This window comes from Lycium barbarum, chromosome 12, assembly GCF_019175385.1.
Source record: "Lycium barbarum isolate Lr01 chromosome 12, ASM1917538v2, whole genome shotgun sequence".
NCBI classification, from domain to species: domain Eukaryota; kingdom Viridiplantae; phylum Streptophyta; class Magnoliopsida; order Solanales; family Solanaceae; genus Lycium; species Lycium barbarum.
In genome coordinates, this window is record NC_083348.1 from 64,930,720 (window position 1) to 64,953,625 (window position 22,906).

The 22,906-nt window shown below is 37.7% G+C and overlaps 2 protein-coding genes across 2 annotated transcripts; one reads left to right on the forward strand and one right to left on the reverse strand.

Annotated features, from left to right (window-relative positions):
• Positions 1-3,037: 3,037 nt before the first annotated feature.
• Positions 3,038-13,625, reverse strand: LOC132624352 (uncharacterized). Its single transcript, XM_060339145.1, has 5 exons — positions 13,597-13,625; positions 13,414-13,470; positions 10,008-10,307; positions 9,463-9,915; positions 3,038-3,212 (listed from the first exon to the last, which is right to left on the reverse strand). Exons 1-5 carry the CDS (start codon positions 13,623-13,625, stop codon positions 3,038-3,040), a joined length of 1,014 nt encoding a protein of 337 aa, XP_060195128.1.
• Positions 13,626-21,022: 7,397 nt separating this feature from the next.
• Positions 21,023-22,547, forward strand: LOC132624353 (uncharacterized). Its single transcript, XM_060339146.1, has 3 exons — positions 21,023-21,212; positions 21,295-21,515; positions 21,780-22,547. The coding sequence occupies exons 1-3, from the start codon at positions 21,023-21,025 to the stop codon at positions 22,545-22,547; spliced, it is 1,179 nt and encodes a 392-aa protein (XP_060195129.1).
• Positions 22,548-22,906: the final 359 nt, after the last annotated feature.

Here is a 22,906-nt window from a genome sequence, read left to right on the forward strand (position 1 = left end):
ATAGCAAAATTTAAAGTTTGCCTTATAAGACAAACTTTTAGTTATGCCTTAAGGAAAACTTACGCCTTATGGGGCATACTTTTAGTTATGTTTTATGGGGCACACTTTTAGTTAAGGCATTACTAAAAGTTTACCTTGAAAAGTTAAAAAAAAAAATACATATATATGCTTCAAGGCAAAGTCTGCCCCTTCCAGCAGACTTTTAGTAAAACATGACTAAAAGTCTGCCGGAAGGGGCATAGCGAAATTTAAATTCTGCTTTGCAAATTTTTTTAAAATTTTTAACTGAGCGGGGGTTCGAACTCAGAACCTATGGGTTTTAGCCGAAGGGCAAAATTTAAAGACCACAAATATGAGTGGCAAAATTTAAATAACACCCCAAAAAAAGGGCAATTCTGCGAATTGCCCCTAAAAGTATGGGGTCATTTGCACTTTCGTCCTATTTTGTGCCGGTCTTTAATTATTGAGGTAAAGTTCAAAAATGGCCTTCTGAAAGGGTGATCTTGATATTTTAACCCCGCTTAACTAAAATTTTAAAAAATAGCATATGCTTCAAAAAATTAGCTAGGCAAAACTTTTTTCGTCCATTGTGGACATGAATTAGTTTTACCTCTAAAACAAAAGTTTAGGATATTTCAAGACAGTAAACCTGCTCAATTGACCACAAGTTTTATCTTATAGGCAAAAGCTACAACTTATTCTGTGTAAAAAAGACAAAGCTTTTGTTATCTATCGGGCAAAAGTTGTGAATGTTTCAGGATAGTTTAATATTTTTGTTACAAAAATGGGAGTTCCTATTTCCCAAGTATATGTATAATCCACTTGGAAGCATGATCATCAATATGACTGAAGTTATATACATGGCTCACAACTGGAATTAATTGATTGGTGTCCATAAGGATTAGAAAACTAGAAGCGGGATATAACTCAAAACTCGTGAAAGACGGGCCTATGAACAACTTGTGACCTCGCCTCCCCCTCCCCCCACACACACCCCATCAAACTTATGGGATACAGTTAGGAACATTAAGAACCAGTTATGTCACTTCGACACTTAGAGAGATCACACACATTACTTGATTACAAAATGCTTCCAACTTCCAAGTGAGGCTAAGGTTGAATTGAAGATGGACAGATTACAATTCCAATCTTTTAGAATTAATCTTCATAAAAAATCTTTCTTTTGGGAGAGAAACATGTATGGAATATATACTTTTGATGTACCATGATGGTGCACAATTAATATATATATATATATATATATATATATATATATATATATATATATATATATATATATATACATGTTCACACCTCTCAACATAAGTTGAATTTTTGCTTATATATAGGATGGAGCATGTTCCATTCTTAGTAGGTGCAAAGAGTTAAGTAATACTCTTATGATATATATAGGTCAGGTCATATGGCACTCTCTTAGACAAGGATTACTATTTATCTTTTTTCTCAAATTTTTGAAAAAATTCCTTTTGTGTGTTCTAATAAATTTGGCCTTTTTACTTTCTAAATAATATTTTTGACCATTCATGCCATGCGTTACACCTCTTTAGCCAAACGTTATCTGTCTAACAGACTTTACAAGAATCCAAATGTTGCTTCTTTACTTCCTAAACAACTACCCCATAAATGCCTTTCATAACATTGGGAGTCATTCACTTCATTCTTTTATATCGCATGGAATCGTGAGTCGTTCTTTAGCACAAATATGCAACAATGAATACGCTAATAAAATCATCTATATAGATTCGGTAGGAGTATATAAAGGGAGGACATAGGTCGGGTGACGTGACTCTCTCTTGGACAAGGATTACTATTTATCTTTTTTCTCAAATTTTCTCAAATTTTCCTTTTGTTTGTTCTAATAAATCTGGCCTTTTTACTTTCTAAATAATATTCTTGACCATTCATGCCATACGTTACACCTCTTTAGCCAAACGTTGTCCGCATAATAGACTTTACAAGAATCCAAACGTTACCTCTTTACTTCATAAACAACTACCCCATAAATGCTTTCCATAACATAGGGAGTCATTCACTTCATTCTTTTATACCGCTTGGAATCGTGAGCCGTTCTTTAGCACAAATATGCAACAATGAATACGTTAATCAAATCATCTATATAGATTCGGTAGGAAAATACAGAGTATACAGAGTTGCAGCCAATATCTTTTCAGGCTAGGTTTCTTCCCTTGCCCACTGGCCCTCCTCTGTTCATTCCCTTTTGATCAAGAAGTAGAGATTTAACTTTTGGTTGATTTTGGTTTCAACGAGCCCTTCCCACAGGTGGAGAAACAAGAAGAAAGAGAAAATTCATTGAAAAGGGAGGAATTGAGAGTCGTACTACTCCTTATAAAGCATCAATTTTGATTTCAGTCAGATTTGAAATGTGATTACTCAAGGGAGGTATTTAAGTTACGTAAAGGTCTAAGGAATTTTGGACTTTTTAGGTTCAATGATCCAGAATGAGCATTCAGATCATTTTTTTTTTCATTCAATGGCCATTTGAAAAGAAATAAGTTTTGGGACATTCTATCCTCATGGTATTTCTATCGGCTCCCTTTGCTCTCCATCAAGATTTCTTTTTTTTTTTTAGGCTAAAGGGATTATCAGTCCCTATTTTTTTTTTTTTTTTGGGTAAACAGTATTTCTATTCAACCAAAAAATGTTCAGTACAAAACATAGTGGATGCTGACCATCCATAATCCTAATTACAAGGAAAAAAGTTATTTTCAAACTACAATTGAAAAGAAACTAAGTACATATTGTTATTCTTTACAAAACATCTCAAAACAGGCCTAAGGATAAGAGCTGAGTGCTTGAAGAGGTCCCTGCCAGTTGGAAGCATGCCTGCCTCTGATGTGTATATGCTGTGCTATTTCCCTGCATAACTTATTTGCTGAGGTTGTCCTTTTCTAGAATCTGATAGCATTTCTGTCTCTCCATACCAAGTATATCAACATACCAAAAGTGTAATTGACAATTGCTCAATAACCAGACTTCCTTCTAGCCCCCAAGTTTATCAAAGTGATTTCAGTCTATCAGTCTCCCATAGTTCTGTGTTGTCCCAACCAAACCAGTAGTCTGAACCACAAACCCTTGACATATGGACAGTAAAAAACAGAAGCTCAAATAGCTCATCAGTCAGACCACAAAACACACAAGTTTGAGGCACTGTAATACCAAATTTCAACAGTCTATCAACAGTAGCTAATCAGCCAACCAGAGATTAAACTTGAATCTTGGATACAACTGAGGCTGCAGAATCATATACTTCCATGGAACTTTTGGATACTGAGGGGTCAACAGTTTATATAGCTTCTTGATACTGAAATTTGCACCCTACTAAAGTTGGGCCAATCTGCTCATAATCCCTCCTTACATGCCCTGCACCCCAAGAATAAGTTCCCTGGTGTTTAAAAGTTTTCCTGACAACCCAAGTTGCACTCTTAGGTATAGGAAATGTATCCAAAGCATTATTTTTTATATGGAAACTATGTATCCATCTAATCCAAAGACAGTCTTTCTTTCTTGCAATTGCCCAGAATTGTTTTGTAACAACTGCCTTGTTCCATAAGCACTGATTAATGACATTCAGTCCCCCTGCCGATTCGGGCATGCACACTCTTTCCCAAGCAACCAGAGCCTTCTTAGAGATAGAAAATGGCCTAGTCCATAGAAAAGATCTGTACAAGGATTCCACCATCTTCATCACTTTCTTTGGCAATAAGAAATTTTGAGCCTAGTATGATTATATACCAAACAGGATTGACTTGATCAGTTGCAATCTACCAGCATAGAAGAGTAGTCTTGATGACCAGCAGTTTATTCTATCGGTGATCTTCTCCACCAAAGGCCAGCACTTTTTTTTTTTGCCAGAGGAACTCCAGATATTTTAAAGGTAGTGTGTAACGACTCGTTTGTGTTACACCTCAAAAAAATTCATGTCGTTGTGCGTTAAATAGACTAACGTGAGTTAAGGTGTATATGATGTCCCTACAGTAAGAAGGGATACTTAATAATTCTAATTAAGATTTCAAAGTCATTTGAGAAGAGAGAAGAAACCTTGTTGGAGAATGTTAAGGTAGAGAATATCTTGCCTCGAATATAAATGTACCAGCAGGTATTCCTGGTGATTTACGGGGTTAGACTTTGAACAAATCGAATCGACGCAATTTGAACGGATTCAGGGAATCCTGCAGACACCAGTCAATGTCGACGGGCCGTCACTGTGCACCGTCAACATATTTCTGCAGACTGAGACCTGCAGGCGCCAGACGAAGGACCAAGTTGACGGACCGTCGACACATCGACGGGACCGTCGACACATCGACGGGACCGTCGACCCAACCGTCAACATGTTTCTACAATCAGGGAATTACAGGTGTAAGTCGACGTAGCAAGTCAACGGACCGTCGATACGTCGACGAGCCATCGACCCGGCCGTCGAACCGCCTCTCTGGAATTTTCTAGTCCCAACTATGAATAGACGACCCTTGTCCAAAATTTTCAGATTTCATTTTCTCTCTAAGTCTTGAAGGCTCTAAAATATTTCTCTCATCATATCAACACAAATCCAAGGGAAATCAAAGGTCAAACACCAATAGTCAAGGAAATCAAGTGTTTGGATGTTCATTAGGGTTGCTGGAAGCCAAGCATCTCTTTGGGATTGAAGTTAGGTTTCTCTCCAAGTAAAGTATTGCCATCCAAAGCCCATTCCTACATCCGAAAAGGTGAGTTTTATGTTCATTCCATGTCATTAAGAATATTGAGTGGTTAAAAGACTTGGATTATGAAAGAAAGTAGAGTATGGAGTTCAAATATGGAAATATTGGTACTCTTGAATAGTAACTTGACTTGAATCATAGTCCTTGATACGTAATGAGTATAATGTTGCTATGAATAGTATTAATGATGTTGTAAAAGCATTGTACGAGAAGAAATACGGTATTGTGCCGTAGTTAGGGTTATGAATGATTTTGATAGGGAATGTTGAGAATTGAATAATGTCTAGCTTGATGAAGTTATTAACAAAAGATATTGTGGGTGTCGTTATTGATGTTCGGGGGTTGTTTATTATGTGGAGGAAGTCATCGAAACAAAGGAGATGCTGCCCAATTTTCGTTAGCTCTTAGATTGTTAATTGAGATTTAAAGCATGTTTCCGGTTATCTAACCTTGGTACGAATTCTCTTAAATGTAGAATTGTGAGTATTAGAGGGGAGCACTTAGTCGGTAAAGCTAGAGCGACGTAAAGGTATGTTAAGGCTAGTCCCTTCTTTCAAAGGCATGACTTCTTTTCTAAATTTCCATGACATTCTTACATTCCAAAGGTGACAATTAAAGATCCTTAAGAGACTCTTATGAGATAGAGATGATATATTCTATGATGATAATGATGCTATGATGAGCTTGATATTCTTATCCTTATGATTCCATTGATGTCATTTCTTGTTGATACCTCACCTCACAACCTTAGTTCCTTCAAGGTGAGGCATAGCAATGAGGATCATTCCATAATGTAATCGGAGGCACCCGACCTTATGTCCTTATGATAGAGATGTAGCTTTTACTTGAGCTCTCATGCATGCTTTAGATTATGTTTATGTAAGACTACACCGTGCCTAGTTAGCTGGGCAGACACCACTACGATAGGCGTAGTGGGCAACTATGATGATGATTATACCATGTCTATATGGCATGGGCATACACCACTAGTGGGCGGCCTGAGATGTTCACCACGAACGCGGGAGGCCCGGACGCGGGCTAATGATGATCACACCGTACCTAAATGGTCGGGCAGTTATATATATATGCTCATATGATATGATGTTGACTGATATATAAGTTAGCATGCATGACTCCGCCTTAAGAGGCAATCGGTTACAGGTTATCCCTTTATCTTATATTATTGCATCTCTTTATTATGTTATGGTGTATGCCTTACATACTCAGTACATTGTTCATACTGACGTCCTTTCTTTTTATGGACATTGTGTTCATGCCCGCAGGTAGACAGGGAGGCGGCCCAGATCCTTAGGAGCTATACCAGCTTATACAAGAGCACCCCACTACTCCGAAGGTGCAGCTTATTGATGGGTTCTTTTGTGTTTATATTTGGGCATGACGGGGTCCTGTCCCGTCCTTATGTCTCAGGACTCCAGTAGAGGCTCGTAGATATGTATGCATGGGTAGTAGATGTTCCATGAATATACCAGTGTACATTTTGTATATCATTTTTGCAGCCGTGAGGGCTTATGTTTATATATGTATTGCCTTGGAGATTATGTGTGTACATGTTGGGTGATGGTTAGCATAATGAGTAGTGCCCGGTAGTCAGCTCCGGGTACCGATCATGGCCCATTAGTTGGGTCGTGACAGTTTGGTCCTTATTGCACTTTTGACCTATTTACCCTCATTGAACCTTCTTCGAGCCCCGTTAATGTCATTTTGACCTGCGGGGATGGGTGACACGATTCCCAAGGTCGTCGGGTGAGTATTCGCATGATTTGAGGAAATTAGAGCTTTAAAGTGAAGAAGGTTTGACCAATAGTTGAATTTTGGGTAAACATACCTTTTTTCGAAATTCCATCGGTTCCATGAGGTTCGGAGGTTGATTATGACTTGGTGGATGTTCGATTCGGTTCCTGAGGCATTTGGAAGGTTTTGTACCATTGGTTGGAAACTTGATCTTGGTCGTTTGGGGGTTGATCCGGTCAAATAGACCTCCGTTGGGAATTCTGAGGGAACGACTGGGTTCGTAGCGCATTTTTACTTGTGGTTGGATGTCCAATTTGTATCTGGGAGGTCTCAGATGGATGTTGATATTTTTGGATTGAACTTCGTGAAAACCAAAAAATTTGGTTTTCTGATGTCTCGCCTCCGCGAGGGGGTTTCCGCCTCTGGAGGTCCGCCTAAGCAGGACTTGGCCCGCAGAAGCAAAGTGGTGAGTCATTTAATGAGGTCAGCCTCAGCGGACGGTTATCCGCTGAGGCGGGATAACATAAGCGGAACAGAGTCCGTGAAAGCAAGAAACGTTGAACCAGAAACATTTATTAATCCCATTTCGAACAACTTCTTCCCCATTCACAAAATTGAAACCCTACGAATTCTAAGGGAAATTTGAGGAGCATTTGGATTTAATTCATCTTTGAGTAAGTTTCTTTTATCTTGTTTTATGTTTATTTACCTTCTAAGCTTGAATCTATGGTGAAACTAATGTGAGTAGTTTAAGCATTGGAAATGATTTTATTTGATAAATCTTGCTAGTCTAAACATGGAATCTTATGAATTAGTGGATAATAAGCTTGAATCTCTATTTTGGATTAAGGAATTGATTATGGAATGTTAGGGTTTGTCCTAAATTGGGTATTTTTTATCTAATGATGATTTTGATGACTAATTGAGCCTAATTAGCAATTGAGGAGTAGTATTGAACTTCTAGAACGTTGGGTTATCGTTTTCAATCTTAAACTTCTGTTTTTTCCCTTGTGGGCCCGATTTCCCCTTTTTAAAGTTTGATTGGAAGAATTTATAGCAATATGGGTATCATTAGTCTTCGTTTCTAACTTAGATTTTGATAATGACTAGACTTTGAGTACTCGGAAACTTTTCGGAAGGGTGAGACTCACGTTTGATGGTTCGTGGCACCAGATGGGCATCGAGGTAGGTTACGGCTTACTTTTCGATTGGACTTCAATTTGTGAAGCATATGTAGGAGTTAGATATTGACAGGAAAAGCATGTTAGGCCTTCGGGTATGAAGTTGGGATGGATACTTAGGTTGGTATTGTTGTTGACTATGTGGGTTTGTTGCCTTATTATCATGATTGGGCTTGTCGCCATATATGATATGTTGGGCTTATCGCCCTATCTACTATGTTGTCTTTAGTTATGCATTCATCTCTCTCTTATTAAGACACTTATCATCGAAAAAGGAAAAGATAATGATTTAGGTTGGAATTGTGATGTGTGTTTATGAAAAGACACGAATGAGATCTTGATTATGATTTACTGTCAATGAGCTTATCATGCACGACATACATTCTCATTTCATGTGATACATTGGTTTGAACTGTGTCTTGATACTAATAATGATAAGTGAGAAAGTGAAACATCCGAGGCTTCTTATTATTGTGCTTACTATATTCATATTTCATATGGCATCTCATGCATATATTATTTGATATTATATATGTGGTCCGAAGGAAAATTGTTCCGGATGAGGCATTGCACAGATCTAGGAATAATTGCGTATTGGTAGTTTATTTACGGATGTGGTTGTGGTTGTTCACCCCCATGATTACTGTTGAATTCAACATTCATGTATGCATTTCATCCTGCATTTCTCATAGTAATGTGATGTGGTTCCAATGGAAAGATCATGACAAAAGTGATATGGTATTGATGATGAAAGTTTATTAGTGACATTGATGAAAGAAACATGTGAGTCTGTGATCCAAGGTTGTTACCGGAGCGAAATATTGTATACAGGTTTAATATGGTATATGTCTTTTCAATTCTGAAAGTCATCCCTGGCCTGTGTGCGGAGTAACTGGTACATGAACGTCGCGGGTTCCCCATGGGTCATGACTATTGAGATGTGGAGGATTTCCGTCCGTAGCATGTGTGTACGGTATTAGACAGTTGGCCGGTGCATTGCATTGCATGGCACATGCATTCATATTATATACTCATATCATTGATTCTGTTTATTGCATTCATATCATTGCATGGTACGTTTTTGCATTGATTTCCTGGGTGATGATTCATTTGAGTTGTTGTGTGCTTGCTAATTATTTACTTAGAAACTTGTTGGACTCGAGCATTAGAGACTTCCACCTAAGTTATGACTTGAGATTTCTGAGATCTATTGTGGTTCCTAATACTGTGATTTTTGCGTGAATAGACTTAGTGACTGTACTTAACTGCTTATATGTCTACTTGTTGATTTCTTTCTTCATATATGTGAACTAATTGTTGTCGGCCTATGATACCTACCAGAACATAGTGTTTGTACTGATACTACCTTATTGTACTCCTTTTTTAGTGCAAAGTTCGTCACAGGATCCATGCCAGCACCTCGTGGGTAATTCCCGAGGCTTCTTATTGAGTTTTCAGGGTAAGCCATGTTGCAGATCCGCGGCCGAAAAACTCCTCTTATGATATCTGTCTTTCTGTTTCGAGACAGTATTTCAGACACTATGTATTTTATCATTTCAGACTTATGTAGTTTTGTTAGAGGCTCTTGTACTATGCCTTGACCAGACCTTTGGGGTATCGTTCGTATTTCCGCATTTAGTACTTATCTAGGATATTTAGACTGCTTTTATTACTTAATTTTCGCATGTGATAAATAAAAAATAGTTAAGTAAAGGGAAGGGTTCACCCACCAAGAGGGTTAGTGTGGGTGCTCGCTAGACCCACAAGTTAGGTCGTGAAATAGTGACCCTTCAGAAAATCCTACAGCCTGAATGATGTCCATATTCAAGTAATTTGAAACACCAGCCACATATACTGAACTTTTTTCTGCATTTGCTTGTAGGCCAAAACCAAGGGCGAACCTAGTTAATGTGTCCAGCAGTAGTCTAACAGAATTTAGATCAGCCCTACAGAACATCAAGAGATCATAAGCAAAACATATGTGAATAATTCCTAATCTCTTACATCTGGGATGAAAGTAGCAGGCCCTGTTTAATGCTAGCTGATCAAACTCCTTTTGCAAGTACTCCACTTCTAGCATAAAGAGATAAGGGGACATTGGGTCCCCTTGTCTTACACCCCTCTTCCCTTGGAATAGTTTTGTTACTCCCCTATTCAGTGTCAATGAATATGAAACAGTAGAGATACACTCCATTATCCACATAACAAACTGATGAGGGAAGCCCAAATCAATCATCATTCTGTGAAGGAAGTCCCAACTCAAAATATCATAAGCTTTTTCCAAGTCCACTTTTAATACACATCTTGTTGACACCCCTTTCCTTGTATAGACCTTGAACATTTCATGTGTGAACTAATGCTGTCAGTAATGCATCTACCCTCCACAAAAGGTGACTGAGATCCACCAATAAGGTCCCTCATAACTGTTTTAAGTCTATTTTTCAAAAATTTTGTAGTAACCTTGTACAAAGTAGTGCAGCAGGCTATGGGTCTAAAATCTTTCACATGAGTAGGATTTTGGACTTTTGGTACAAGAGTTACAGCTGTACAGTTCCAAGCTTGCAACAATTTGCCAGTTTTGAGAAAACTAAGCACTACCTCATAGACATCCTCTTGAACCACATGCCACTGTCTGGTGAAAAACTCAATAGGAAACCCATCAAGATTTCTACAAGGTCTTTATTGTATATTTTTTGTATATTTTTTGATAGGTAGATTTACTGTAATTGTAATACTCCATCAATATAAAGCAACAAATTAAAGAAAATTAATAGAATTTTTTTTGTCTTCCTGGATTTGGTTTTGGTTTTCTGTTGAGTCAATTTGAGAGTATATTCCTTTATACAGTGGTAAAATTTTAATTATTACGACTTTCATAGCGCAATTCACAAAAAAATCTCCAATATTTATATAAAGTTGATTTTATCTAGTAAAGATAACACGGCTCTTCCTAACGCCAAAGAACCTTTTATAGTTTTCCTACTTTTTTTCATTTTCCTTCAATTTATGATCACAATATATAAAAGTGACTTGGCACCTTTTTTAGGTCTAATTTTCCCTTTCCCTTCATTATTGGCATGTTGAATTATTGATATATTCACATAGTAAAATTGGTAATACTCACAAGATGATCAACACTCTTTCCTTTCCAATTTTGCATAATTGGGACGGAGTAATTTGAGATTTTGGATTATTTTCTACGTTCACTTGCTTTCTTGAATTTTCTTTTGAATCCCATGCTTTTGCTTCTGTATTCCTTTATTTAGATTAAGTGTTTTTTTTTCTTAGTTATATATCATGGTACAATGAACTTTTGAAACATCCAAATGTACCATTTCATCTTTTCTTTTCCTCTTAAAGTTTTTATTATTGTACTGTAAAAGAGATTTTACTGACTGATATTCATTAGTCTTACAATAATGGATCGAGAGAGACATTTCCAATGTTTAGAAGTGAAAATATATATTAACCTTGCAGAAAGGTGTTATAATCAAGTTTAAAATTACTACTATATTTTATTTAAGAGTGGGTTTTCTTTTTAATCATTGTATCGGATGTTGCAAATTATATTACAGTTATATGTGTAATTAATTTCTAAATGCTAGAAAATTCTTATGCATACAATTTTGTTATTTCTTCCCCGGATACATATTACCATCCTTTAGATCATGACTTCGCAAATAGAATTTATATCTTTTAGCTTACTTATTTGATTTGATTTTTCTTATAATTTTTATTTATAACAATGATTATTTAGTCACATTTTGATTGTTTTTTATGACCGCGCAGAGACAAATTAACTAGTGTAATATAACTTTATATATATAATGTAATTTTTTGACGAAGCAGGTTAGATAATTAAATTCCTTGTTGTACCCTACGCCTAACTCCGCCCATAGAGCTGAATGGATAATGTGTCTAACAGATTGTTGGCAGAGAATTTGCAGAGAAACTTTGATTTTCTAGCCATAGTATCATGCCGAGGGGGCCGTGGAAGGACAAAACAAATTGAAGCATAATAATTTTAACCTATACTCTCTCCGTTCACTTTTATTTGCCCAGTATTTTAAAAATAAATTTTCATTTTTACTTATCACTTTTAGCATATCAAGAGAAGATAATTTCATTTTTTCTGTTTTACTCATAGTATTAAATATTCACTTCAAATCATTTTTTAAATTCAATAAAAATATGCACCAATTAATATGGGTACATTGGTAAATTATGCGCTTCATTTATTATTTCTTAAGGGGTGTGCAAATTCAAAAGTGGACAAGTAAAAGTGAAGAGAAAATAGTCAGATGCCCCCTCAACGTTTGATCGGTTTAATTATGATTTATGACGCACTCAACCTTTGCGGGTGTCCTATTACTCCCCTGAGCATTTTAAAAGTGGAATAATTTGTCCCTGAATGCTGGGGTGGCAAAGAGAGTGCATTTCACTCTCTCAAAGAGAGAGAGACACAAAAATAGTTTATAAAAGCTGTATTTTTATTTAATTTTCTAATTTGTTTATATCTTTCTCTTTCTTTTTCATTTTCTTTCTCTTCTTTCTTCTTCTCTTCAACAGGTCATCGGATTTTAGTTGCCGGAAAAATTTCCACCGGCAAACTCCATGTTTTCTCGTAACAACAAATAAGATCAAAATGACCCATCAATCTAAATGCCAACATTAAATAAAATAAGAATCAAATCAAGAATTTAGCTAGATAAGAAAACTTCATATCATGAACACCCATAACAAACCTGCAAATTTGAGTAAAATTATACGAATATCTACACTAATTGGCTATAAAACAGATCAAATCTTGAAGGAAGGAAGGAAATTATGACATGAAAAAGAAATTAAAAAAAAAGGAATAATCCGGCGACCTCCGCCATCTCCCTCTTCAACTCCGACAACTTTCTTTTTTCTTTTTTTAATTTAAGCTAGTGCAAAGTTTTCTCAATGAACCAATACTTTGTCTATTGATTTTTGGTAGCCTTTGAATAATGGGTTTCTATTTTTCTTCAATTTGGAGCTCTAAAATTGTTTAATGGTGAAAAAATGGTGGAAGTATGTTAGAAAGAAGAACAATTAGGGAAAATGGGTTTCTATTTTTTTTCAATTTGGAGCTCTAAAATTGTTTAATGGTGGACAAATGGTGGAAGTATGTTAGAAAGAAGAACAATTATGGAAAAATTAGTAAAAAAATTGGATTTAAATGAAAAATATCATGTTAAATGTTGGTTGGCGCGTGTATTTCACTGCATACTTCAAATCTAGAAATTGCGTTTCGGGGGGCAAATTATTCCACTTTTAAAATGATCAGGGGGGGGGGGTAATAGGACGCCCGCAAAAGTTGGACGCGTCATAATTAAACCGGCCAAACGTTGAGGGGCATCTAACTATTTTCTCTAAAAGTGAATGGTGGGAGTAAGAAATAAAGTCAAATTCAACAAATTAAATACCGTAATGTATTTCAAATAGCAAGTAATCTAGAAACTATGAAGATAATCGTAACACAAACTGAGCATTAATACTCACAAGGAATGACAAATTGACCAATGTTAATTCGGTACATAAAAACCTAAACTTTCTTCTTGACACACATATATAATTAAAGAAATAAGAAATCTTTATGGATGACTAAGATTCAAATGGAGCATTAATTCTTCTGGGAGAAGAAACGATTGATGGTAGGCATAACTTCAGGCGGGCGATTCTGAAGGAACTTGCGAAGGCCGTGCTGGGAGTACCTCTCTCCTTCCTCTTTGTTTTCAAGAACAGCCATGCTACGGTGAGCTTTGTTAATCCTACAATATAAATATATGGTCAGAGTTTAAGTTCAATGTACTGACGTTTTAAAAACATATTTTTACGATCAAATTATTTATAAATGATAACGTGTGTAAATCTCTTTATAAGCAATAATTTGTGACCTGATAAAATTTGTAGAGAATCTCTTCATTTTCCTGAGATTGTATAGATTAGCGACTTTATAAACGCTACGTTCGAGTTCTATAGGAAACTGTATACCGCTAACCAAATATAGAACTGCAACCAATCAGAACGTACTCCTCATTCGGCCTCCTAGCTCTAACAAGGATTCAATGAGTTGATCTTTCTTTTTGTCCTTTCCTTCATTTTAGTTTGGCCAAAGTTTATTTTCTTATCATCGTCAAAATTATAAGGATTCAACCAGTTGATCTCTTCTTTTTCATTTCATTTTTTTTTCATTTGTGTAGATTGCTAGAGGCCGATTAAATTCTTTTTTGTGTAATGAGGTCTTTAAGTATACCAAGTAAATGAGATTTTGTCAAGATTAACATTATTAGTATATTTTGTTAAATCTAGCTGCCATGATATTAATAATCCATTCTTCGAATATGAGATTACGCAAGTGAATACTACATATATATTGTCAAGACATTGCCATGATATTAACCATCCATTCTTGGAATATGAGATTCGTACATCGTCACAAAAAAAATGATGACGAAATTGACAACTTTTTGAAACTGTGAAGGGTTTAGACCTGTTTTGTAAACTTTTCATTCTTTTGTTATTTAAACTTGGATTTAATTTTGTCTCATAAATAATAGTTTCTGAAAATATTTATGGAGAATATTTCTACCTTGTCCTACCCACTACGCTGGGTATGTTGTTGTGGTATATTGTTTTATAGCTATTTTTGCTTAAAAGTTGTGTATTCTCTTACACGTACTAATCTTGCAACAAAAGAGTGACTTCTCCTTTTCTGTCTCATGATATTTCTGTTATGTTTTGTACTAATTCGGCTTCTAAAAATGCTTATTCTCTTAATTACACCCAGTGTTAAACTAGCAATATGACTTTCATTAAGTTTTAATTCTGTTTATTTAAATCAGACTCTAGGTTATGTTAGGATTTGAATCCCAAATCCAACCTTTGTAAGCAGGTTCCCAGGAAAGATTGGAGGGTCACAGCTGGACCACTTAAATACCAACCTCCTTAGACAGAACCTACTTACGCCATGATGTAAGCGAAGAATAAATAGCACACACAGATTTATAGTGGTTCACCCTCAATGTGAGAGCTACGTCCACGTTGCTGCTGCAGATCTTATTAAAGAAGAAATATTACAAGTGTTTACAACACTCAACCTCACAACCCCAATCCCAATTACACTCAAGAATTTTTACTAAAAATTCTCTCAAAGACCTTCTCTTACTTAGGCCTTTCACTAAGAGTATTTCTCTTAGATTTTTCTCTCTTTGGGATGTGTTGTCTTCTTCAATTTTTGGTGTGTCTAGCAAATGAGAAAGCTTCCCTATTTATAGGTATGAGATGAACCTATTGATGTCATTAGTGACTCAAGCAAGCACTTGACAATTTGTCAAAGACAAGGAAGATGTTTTCTTCCTCAAAACAAGGGAAGTGTTTTCTTCCTCAAAACAAGGGAAGTGTTTTCTTCCCTAAAATGAGGGGATGGACCCAACAAATCTCCCACTTGAAGGCTAATTTTAATTAGTCTTCACACTTTGATCGATGCAGCAGCTCTTTCCTAGTTTCATACTTCGTGCAGGCCAACTGAAGCTGAACATAGCTTCAGTTTGTCTATCGCCACTGCCTTTGTCAGCATGTATGCTGGATTCTGACTCCCTGCGATCTTCTCAAGCACTAACGCTCCATCTTCCAAAGCTGATCTAATGAAATGGTACCGGAGTTGTATGTGTTTCGTTCGAGCATGGTAGACCGGGTTCTTTGCCAAATGAATGGCACTTTGGCTATCACAATATAGCACACTTCCCTCGTGGTCCTGATCCAATTCCCGCAGAAAAGATTGTAGCCACATCATTTCCTTTGTGGCCTCCGTCACAGCAACGTACTCAGCCTCACAACTAGAGAGAGCTACTATCTTTTGCAACTTGGAAACCCAAGAGATTGCAGTACCTCCGAAGGTGTAAACATACCCGGATGTGCTCTTTCTACTATCAACATCACCACCGTTGTCAGCATCAACATACCCTTGCAATCCTGTTTTTGATTTTCGGAAATACAGAGCTGAACTCGAGCTGCCTTTCAGATATCTGAATATCCACTTCACAGCCTCCCAGTGTTGCTTTCCCGGATTGCTCATAAATCGGCTGACAACTCCCACGGCATGTGTAATGTCTGGCCTTGTACATATCATTGCATACATAAGACTACCGATTGCAGATGCATAAGGTATCTTGTCCATCTGCTTCTTCTCATCCTCGATTGTCGGCGACTGATCCTTTGACAACCGAAAGTGTCCAGCCAAGGGGGTGTTGACTGGCTTGGCATCATGCATGTTGAACCTTTTGATAACTTTCCTCACATATTCTTCTTGTGAGAGTTTGATGCCTTCTTTCTGTTGAAATCTCTTTGCAACCAGCCTTGCTTTATAACGCTTGCTTCCATTGGGTTCTTCCTTTATCCAATAAACCCATTTGTTTTGCAATGCCCTCTTATCCTTTGGCAACTCGGCTAAATCCCATGTATGATTTGCCGATAGTGAATCCATCTCATCCTTCATTGCCAGCTCCCACTTAGTCGATTCATCGACTTGCATTGCTTCTTCATAACATTCCGGCTCCCCTCTATCAGTGAGTAGAATGTAGTTGAGGGATGGAGAGTACCTGTGAATCGGCTTCCTGATCCTGGATGATCCACGCAGTTCTGTGATTGGCGTCTGTTTATTTGTTTCAGAATCAGCACTTTCATCAGCACCTTCTCGGATTGTTTGTTCCTCTGCCTCGGCTGTACCTGGCTGCAGCTCAGGTGTCGGGAAGTCTCTCAAATCGACTATTTCCGATTCCTTGTCCTGACATTCTGAATTTTTTTTGCAACTTGTCTTTGTACAGTACCTCTTCGTTGAAGACAACATTCCTGCTTCGGATGATCTTCCGATTTTGTTTATCCCAAAATCGGTAACCAAGCTCGGTGTCACCATAGCCAATAAAGTAACACTTCTTTGATTTTGGATCAAGCTTGCTTCTAGCCGTGTCATCATTATGAACATATGATAAGCAGCCGAACACTTTCAGAAATGAAAGATTTACCTTCTTGCCACTCCAGACTTCTTCTGGAATTCTGAAATCCAAGGGAACTGACGGTCCTCGGTTAATTAAGAAGGCCGCGGTATTGACAGCATCTGCCCAGAATGTCTTGGGCAGTCCAGAGTGCATTCTCATACTCCGAGCATGCTCGTTCAACGTTCGATTCATTCTTTCGGCTATTCCATTTTGTTGCGGCGTTCCAGGAATAGTCTTCATCATCTTGATCCCATTATCGGCACAGTACCATTTGAAATCACCATCGGTGTATTCTCCGCCGTTGTCGGACCTCAAACACTTCAACTTGAGGTTTGTTTCATTCTTGACCATGGCTTTCCATTTTTTGAATACACTAAACACATCGGATTTATTTTTCATAAAATAAACCCATACCTTCCTGGTTGAATCATCAATGAAGGTCACGTAGTAGTGTGATCCTCCAAGAGAGGGGACAGTGGTAGGTCCCCACACGTCTGTGTGCACCAATTCCAGCTTCTCGACCTTCAACTCCCTGCCTGCATTTGAGAAGCTTACTCGCTTTTGTTTTCCGGGAATGCAGCTCTCACACGTATGAAGGTCCACCGTCTTCAGCTCCGGAATTAAGTCATTTGTCACCAACAGCTTCATCCCCTTCTGGCTGATATGTCCCAGCCGACAATGCCACAAATCTGTCTTCTTTGTGTTGTCAACCACAGCAACAGTATCACGACAGCTAGTCGTCATGTAGAGAGTGCCAATCTTCTTTCCTCGGCCAACTACCATAGCACCTTTCGCCACCTTCCAAGACCCATTACCAAAGTTGAGATCATATCCCTCATCATCAAGCTGACCTACTGAGATCAGGTTTCGCATCAGCTTTGGAACATGTCTAACTTTTGTAATCTTCCACGAGGATCCATTTGACATCTTCAAATTAATGTCTCCCGTGCCAACAACGTCTAGCGGCTCTCCATCGGCTAAATAAACTTTGCCGAGATTCCCAGCCACATAGTTTGTCATTATATCATGATGTGGGGTGGTATGAAAGGACACTCCTGAGTCAAGCACCCAAGAGTCTATCAGGCTGTCAACCGATAGCAACAACGCATCGCCAATGTCTTCCGTAGCAGCGTTGATTCCAGCCCCCTTGTTGTCCTCCTTCTTTGGCGCCCTGCAGTTCTTCTTGAATTGACCTGGTTTTCCACAGTTCCAACACTCAAGTGTTCGTCCTGGTCTGGATTGACCCCTGCCATTCCTTGACTTCGATCTGCCCCTATTTCGGTTGTAGTTTTTGTCATAATTTCTGCTTCTGTTTTCAACATTAAAAGCAGAACTCGTCGATGCCTCTCCAGAATCTGTCATGCGCACCTCCTCAGCAAGGATACGATCCCTAACATCGTTGAACTTTAGTTTGTCACTGCCGACAGAATTACTAACCGCTGCTCTCATTGGCTCCCAGCTATTTGGTAGGGATGCCAACAAAATTAGAGCTTGTACTTCATCATCGAAATCAATTTTTACCGATGACAATTAATTTACAATGGTATTGAATTTATTTATGTGTGCAGCAACATGAGCATTTTCCATCATCTTTAGATGAAATAGTTTCTTCATGAGAAATACCTTATTATTTGCCGAAGGTTTCTCATACATATCAGACAATACCTTCATCATATCTGCGGTGGTCTTCTCCTTTACCACGTTGTGAGCAACGTTCTTCAACAGCGTTAGCCGAATGACTCCCAGAACTTGTCTGTCGAGGAGATCCCAATCTGCTTGCTTCATCTCCTCTGGTTTCGGACTCAGAGGTTCATGAAGCTTTCTGCCATATAAATAATCTTCAATTTGCATTCTCCAGAACGCAAAATCTGTACCATCGAATTTACCGATGTCGTGCGTCGTACCATCTTCGCCTCCCATCGTTTCTAAATCACAACACTACCTGTTGCTCTGATACCAGTTGTTAGGATTTGAATCCCAAATCCAGTTGTTAGGATTTGAATCCCAAATCCGACCTTTGTAAGCAGGTTCCCAGGAAAGATTGGAGGGTCACAGCTGGACCACTTAAATACCAACCTCCTTAGACAGAACCTACTTACGCCGTGATGTAAGCGAAGAATAAATAGCACACACAGATTTATAGTGGTTCACCCTCAATGTGAGAGCTACGTCCACGTTGCTGCTGCAGATCTTATTAAAGAAGAAATATTACAAGTGTTTTCAACACTCAATCTCACAACCCCAATCCCAATTACACTCAAGAATTTTTACTAAAAATTCTCTCAAAGACCTTCTCTTACTTAGGCCTTTCACTAAGAGTATTTCTCTTAGATTTTTCTCTCTTTGGGATGTGTTGTCTTCTTCAATTTTTGGTGTGTCTAGCAAATGAGAAAGCTTCCCTATTTATAGGTATGAGATGAACCTATTGATGTCATTAGTGACTCAAGCAAGCACTTGACAATTTGTCAAAGATAAGGAAGATGTTTTCTTCCTCAAAACAAGGGAAGTGTTTTCTTCCCTAAAATGAGGGGATGGACCCAACAGGTTACATAATAAGGCTTCAATTTGAATTATTCAAAAGTATACAATCTATATTATTTTGGGAAAAGGGTTTAAAACACTCTTAAACTATGGTCGAAATTGCCATAACACACACTAACTTTGTGGGGGTACTATGACCCCCTTGGACTCATTTTTTGTGTATTATTGACGTGTTTATATGGTGACCTGGGCAACAAAGTCACCAAACTCAAACGAGTGTATACACGTGCTGTTGAAATGTTAAAATCAGACGTGTCTTATACATTTCTCAACTTTCCCAAATACAAACCCAAAAAACTCTCCCCCTCGCACTCGATTTCTACGTACCACTAATCACGCAAATCATAACATTTTGTTCAAATCCAATCTTACTTCTTCCATAGCTAACCCTAAACTTGAAACAGAAATTTTAGGGAAAGAAATTGTAAGCCCTAAAATGTAACATAAAGAGAAGAAATTTAAAGGAATCCAAACTTCCCTCTTCAAAGCAGCGGCGTCGATTTGAAGAACTCAGCTGTGGAACTCAACGGTGGAATAACACCAACTCCTGTCGTTAGAGTTTTTATTTGGTGGAATTAATGGAAAAAAAAGATATTATTTAGACTGCTACGTGGCAAATACAGACTGGTCCATTTAGTTTTAAGTTACCCTTACGCGCTCAAAGAGTGTGTGCTCACTTGCTTGTCCAAGTCACCATATAAACACGTCAATAATACACAAAAAAGGGGGAAATGGGGGGGGGGGGGGGTCATAGGACCCCCGCAAAGTTGGGGTGTGTTATAGCAATTTCGGCCATAATTTAAGCGTGTTTTGAACCCTTTTCCCTATTATTTTTGTTGCCTATGTTAATATTTTGATTTTGCTTACTTCAAACACAGGTATGTGCTCTACAAGAAATTGAATTCAACACAAAAGTATAATAATTTGTGTTGCATGGTAAGAGGAGGTAGCCTTTCCTAATGTTTTTTTAACTGCTGATCAAAAACACATGGTATTAGAGGAGGTCGTCTTTCCTAATGCTTTTCTAAATAAAAATTTAATACTCTTTATTGAATCGTTCTTAATTTGATGAAACTTAAATAAGCTTTCTTGCTATAGAAATTAGTTTACACATTACTATGAAATATTTGCTTTAAATAAACTGATATTTATGGACTAACAGTACAAGAATTGGCCCAAATATGTGTTAGTTATATGCGTAATCTTTCTTATAGAAAAAAGATGCATTTAACTGATATTTATGGACTTGTTGAGTCATACATGTTCTAAAAAATCCTCTCCGTACAAAATTGACCGTTAGGCTAATAACAGTCCCCTTTTGTGACCCATCTCGATAGTAAAATAGCGTGTACTATACACGCGCCACCAATGGATCCTCCAATAACCAGTGAAACAGCGCGTACCACTCAACCCAAGGATCCTCTGAAGGCTCCGATGCAGGTGGAGGTGGGTACGAGCCAAAAAAATTCTTATATAGAGGCTATTACCGGAGCTCCGTCCTCATATACTACGAATTCCCCTGCACCGGTGATTGCCAACTATACTACTCACAATGGTAAGTCAGTCGTTCTCTTTAACGCCACTGATTACTACGGAGAAATGTCCAATGATTGCAAATTTACTCTGGTTGGAAAATTTACGATGGGAAGACCACAAATTGATATAATTAGATCACAATTCTAATTATATCAAAGGAAAATTAAGATTAGGGGCTTATGATCACAGACATGTTTTCATAGAATTATTCAATGAAACTGATTTTAACAAAACCTACTTCAAAAGATTTATGGAAATAGGAGGATCTCTTATGAGAATATTCAAATGGTCACGGGATTTTGACCCAAATGAAGAGACTTCTCTTGCTCCTGTTTGGGTTCTGCTACCAGGATTGAAATTCCATCTCTTCAAATGGGAATACTTGAGGCAAATACTCACCCCAATTGGAATACCTCTGAAGGAGGATTCTGCCACAACAGGTAAGACCAGACCACATGGCCAAAGTTAGAGTAGAAGTCGATTTAATGAAACCCCTTCTGGACTCAATCTGGCTGGGAACAGAGGATGATGGGGTTGGAAAAAAAGGATATGAGCAGAAATTGGAGTATGAAGGGGTTCCTGCATTTTGTAAATCTTGTAGAATGCAGGGGCATGAAATTACCAAATGCAAAGTGGAAGCCAGAAAGAAGGATCAAAAAGAGTTAAAGAAAGAACCACAAAAAGAAGGCAACAAAAGGGATCGTCAGAACAACAAGCAGGCTAACAAAAACAAGAATAAGCAGGTAGACACACAAGAGGGACACAAGGAACAAGACGATGAGGATGGTTCACAGAAGTCAAGAATAGAAAGAAAAGGAACAACAACAACAAACAACAACAAACATCAACAAATCAAAGCCCCTGACAAGAACAACGATAACAGGGACAAAGAGTATACAAAGGAGCAAGCAGGTACTTATACAGCTAGGAGACAAGTTGAACAACCTGTTAATGTTCCAGACCAAGTTTAGAAACAAATAGCTCAGTCTGAGGCAATAACATAACAGACTCAAAATCACAACAACTATGATGCAAATCAGAATACAAAAGAGGACAACAACAAGAATAAAACCAACAAGAAGTCCAAGACCAATGTCAAGCAGATACCTACCAATAACTTCATGACACAGTTGGTATGGGCTAAACAAAGATTGAAGCAAACTCCTGAGGAGAAGAACAGAAAAGGCAGCAAGAAGGACAATGACAAAGACACTAAGGAAAAAATTATTGTTGGCAAGGCTGTAAACATAGACACCAGCAATAATGACACCAAGAGAAAAGATGATGCAAAGGTAAATCAGGACAAAGACAGGAAAAGATACAATCAACATGAGGACCAACACAGTAAATCAGGCCCTGATTTACAAAAGGATACATCAGCTATGAGTGGACAACTGTTTGTAGACCTGGGTCCTGTGGAGATTCCAGGGGAACACAGCTCCAAAAACAGACATGGGCCAAACTTAGAACAAGGGTACAGCAGCAACAACACTATCATGCAAGAAGGGGAGGAAGACTCTTCTGAGGATGAACTAGAAAATCCTGAATACAAAGATGAAGAAGAGGACAGGGAAGAAGGATCCTCAGATGAAGAGGTGGCAGAGTGTCTTATCAAGACATTTGCTCCCAAAAAACAAGATGAAGAAGATCCTGTTACTCAAGAGATCACTAAAGTTGTCTCTAGACAAGGCCTTTCACCAAGAGGGCAAAGGAAAATAAAAAAGAAGCAAAAAAGGAAGGGGTCTGAACAGCCTTCCTTAAGCTTACAATTTTAAAGTTATCCATTTCATATGTTTCCTTATGATTAACATCATTGTCACACCCCTTTTTAACCCGGGAGTTAAAGTAGAAGTACGACATATTGGAGATTCCTATTTTTTGTTATTTGTTTTAAGGAGTCGCCACCTAATTATTTACGGTGAATTAGGACACCTAAGGTTTATTAAAATAATTATCTAAAGTTGATATTATTGTAAAGTCTACGAAACCAAAAAAGATCTGAGTAAGGGTTCAATTAGTCTAAAGGGAAGGTATTAGGCACCCTTTAAGACCCATTAACAATGGTTAACCGACCAGACTAAAATTTAATTAGGCTAAGCGTAAATGTAGTGTTTAAATGTTTAAGAAAATATCT

What these genes read in the sequence shown, in the direction of transcription:
- LOC132624352 (XM_060339145.1), bottom strand. Translation starts at nt 13,625, where the DNA reads ATGAAGAGATTCTCTACAAATTTTATCAG. An exon ending in TTCTCTACAAATTTTATCAG is followed by an intron (nt 13,471 to 13,596) that starts GTCACAAATTAT and finishes TTTATATTGTAG; the next exon opens with GATTAACAAAGCTCACCGTA. An exon ending in TCACACATGAAATGTTCAAG is followed by an intron (nt 9,916 to 10,007) that starts GTCTATACAAGG and finishes CTTCCTTCACAG; the next exon opens with AATGATGATTGATTTGGGCT.
- LOC132624353 (XM_060339146.1), top strand. Translation starts at nt 21,023, where the DNA reads ATGGAAATAGGAGGATCTCTTATGAGAATATTCAAATGGTCACGGGAT. An exon ending in GGAGGATTCTGCCACAACAG is followed by an intron (nt 21,213 to 21,294) that starts GTAAGACCAGAC and finishes GGCTGGGAACAG; the next exon opens with AGGATGATGGGGTTGGAAAA. An exon ending in ACAAAAACAAGAATAAGCAG is followed by an intron (nt 21,516 to 21,779) that starts GTAGACACACAA and finishes ATAACATAACAG; the next exon opens with ACTCAAAATCACAACAACTA.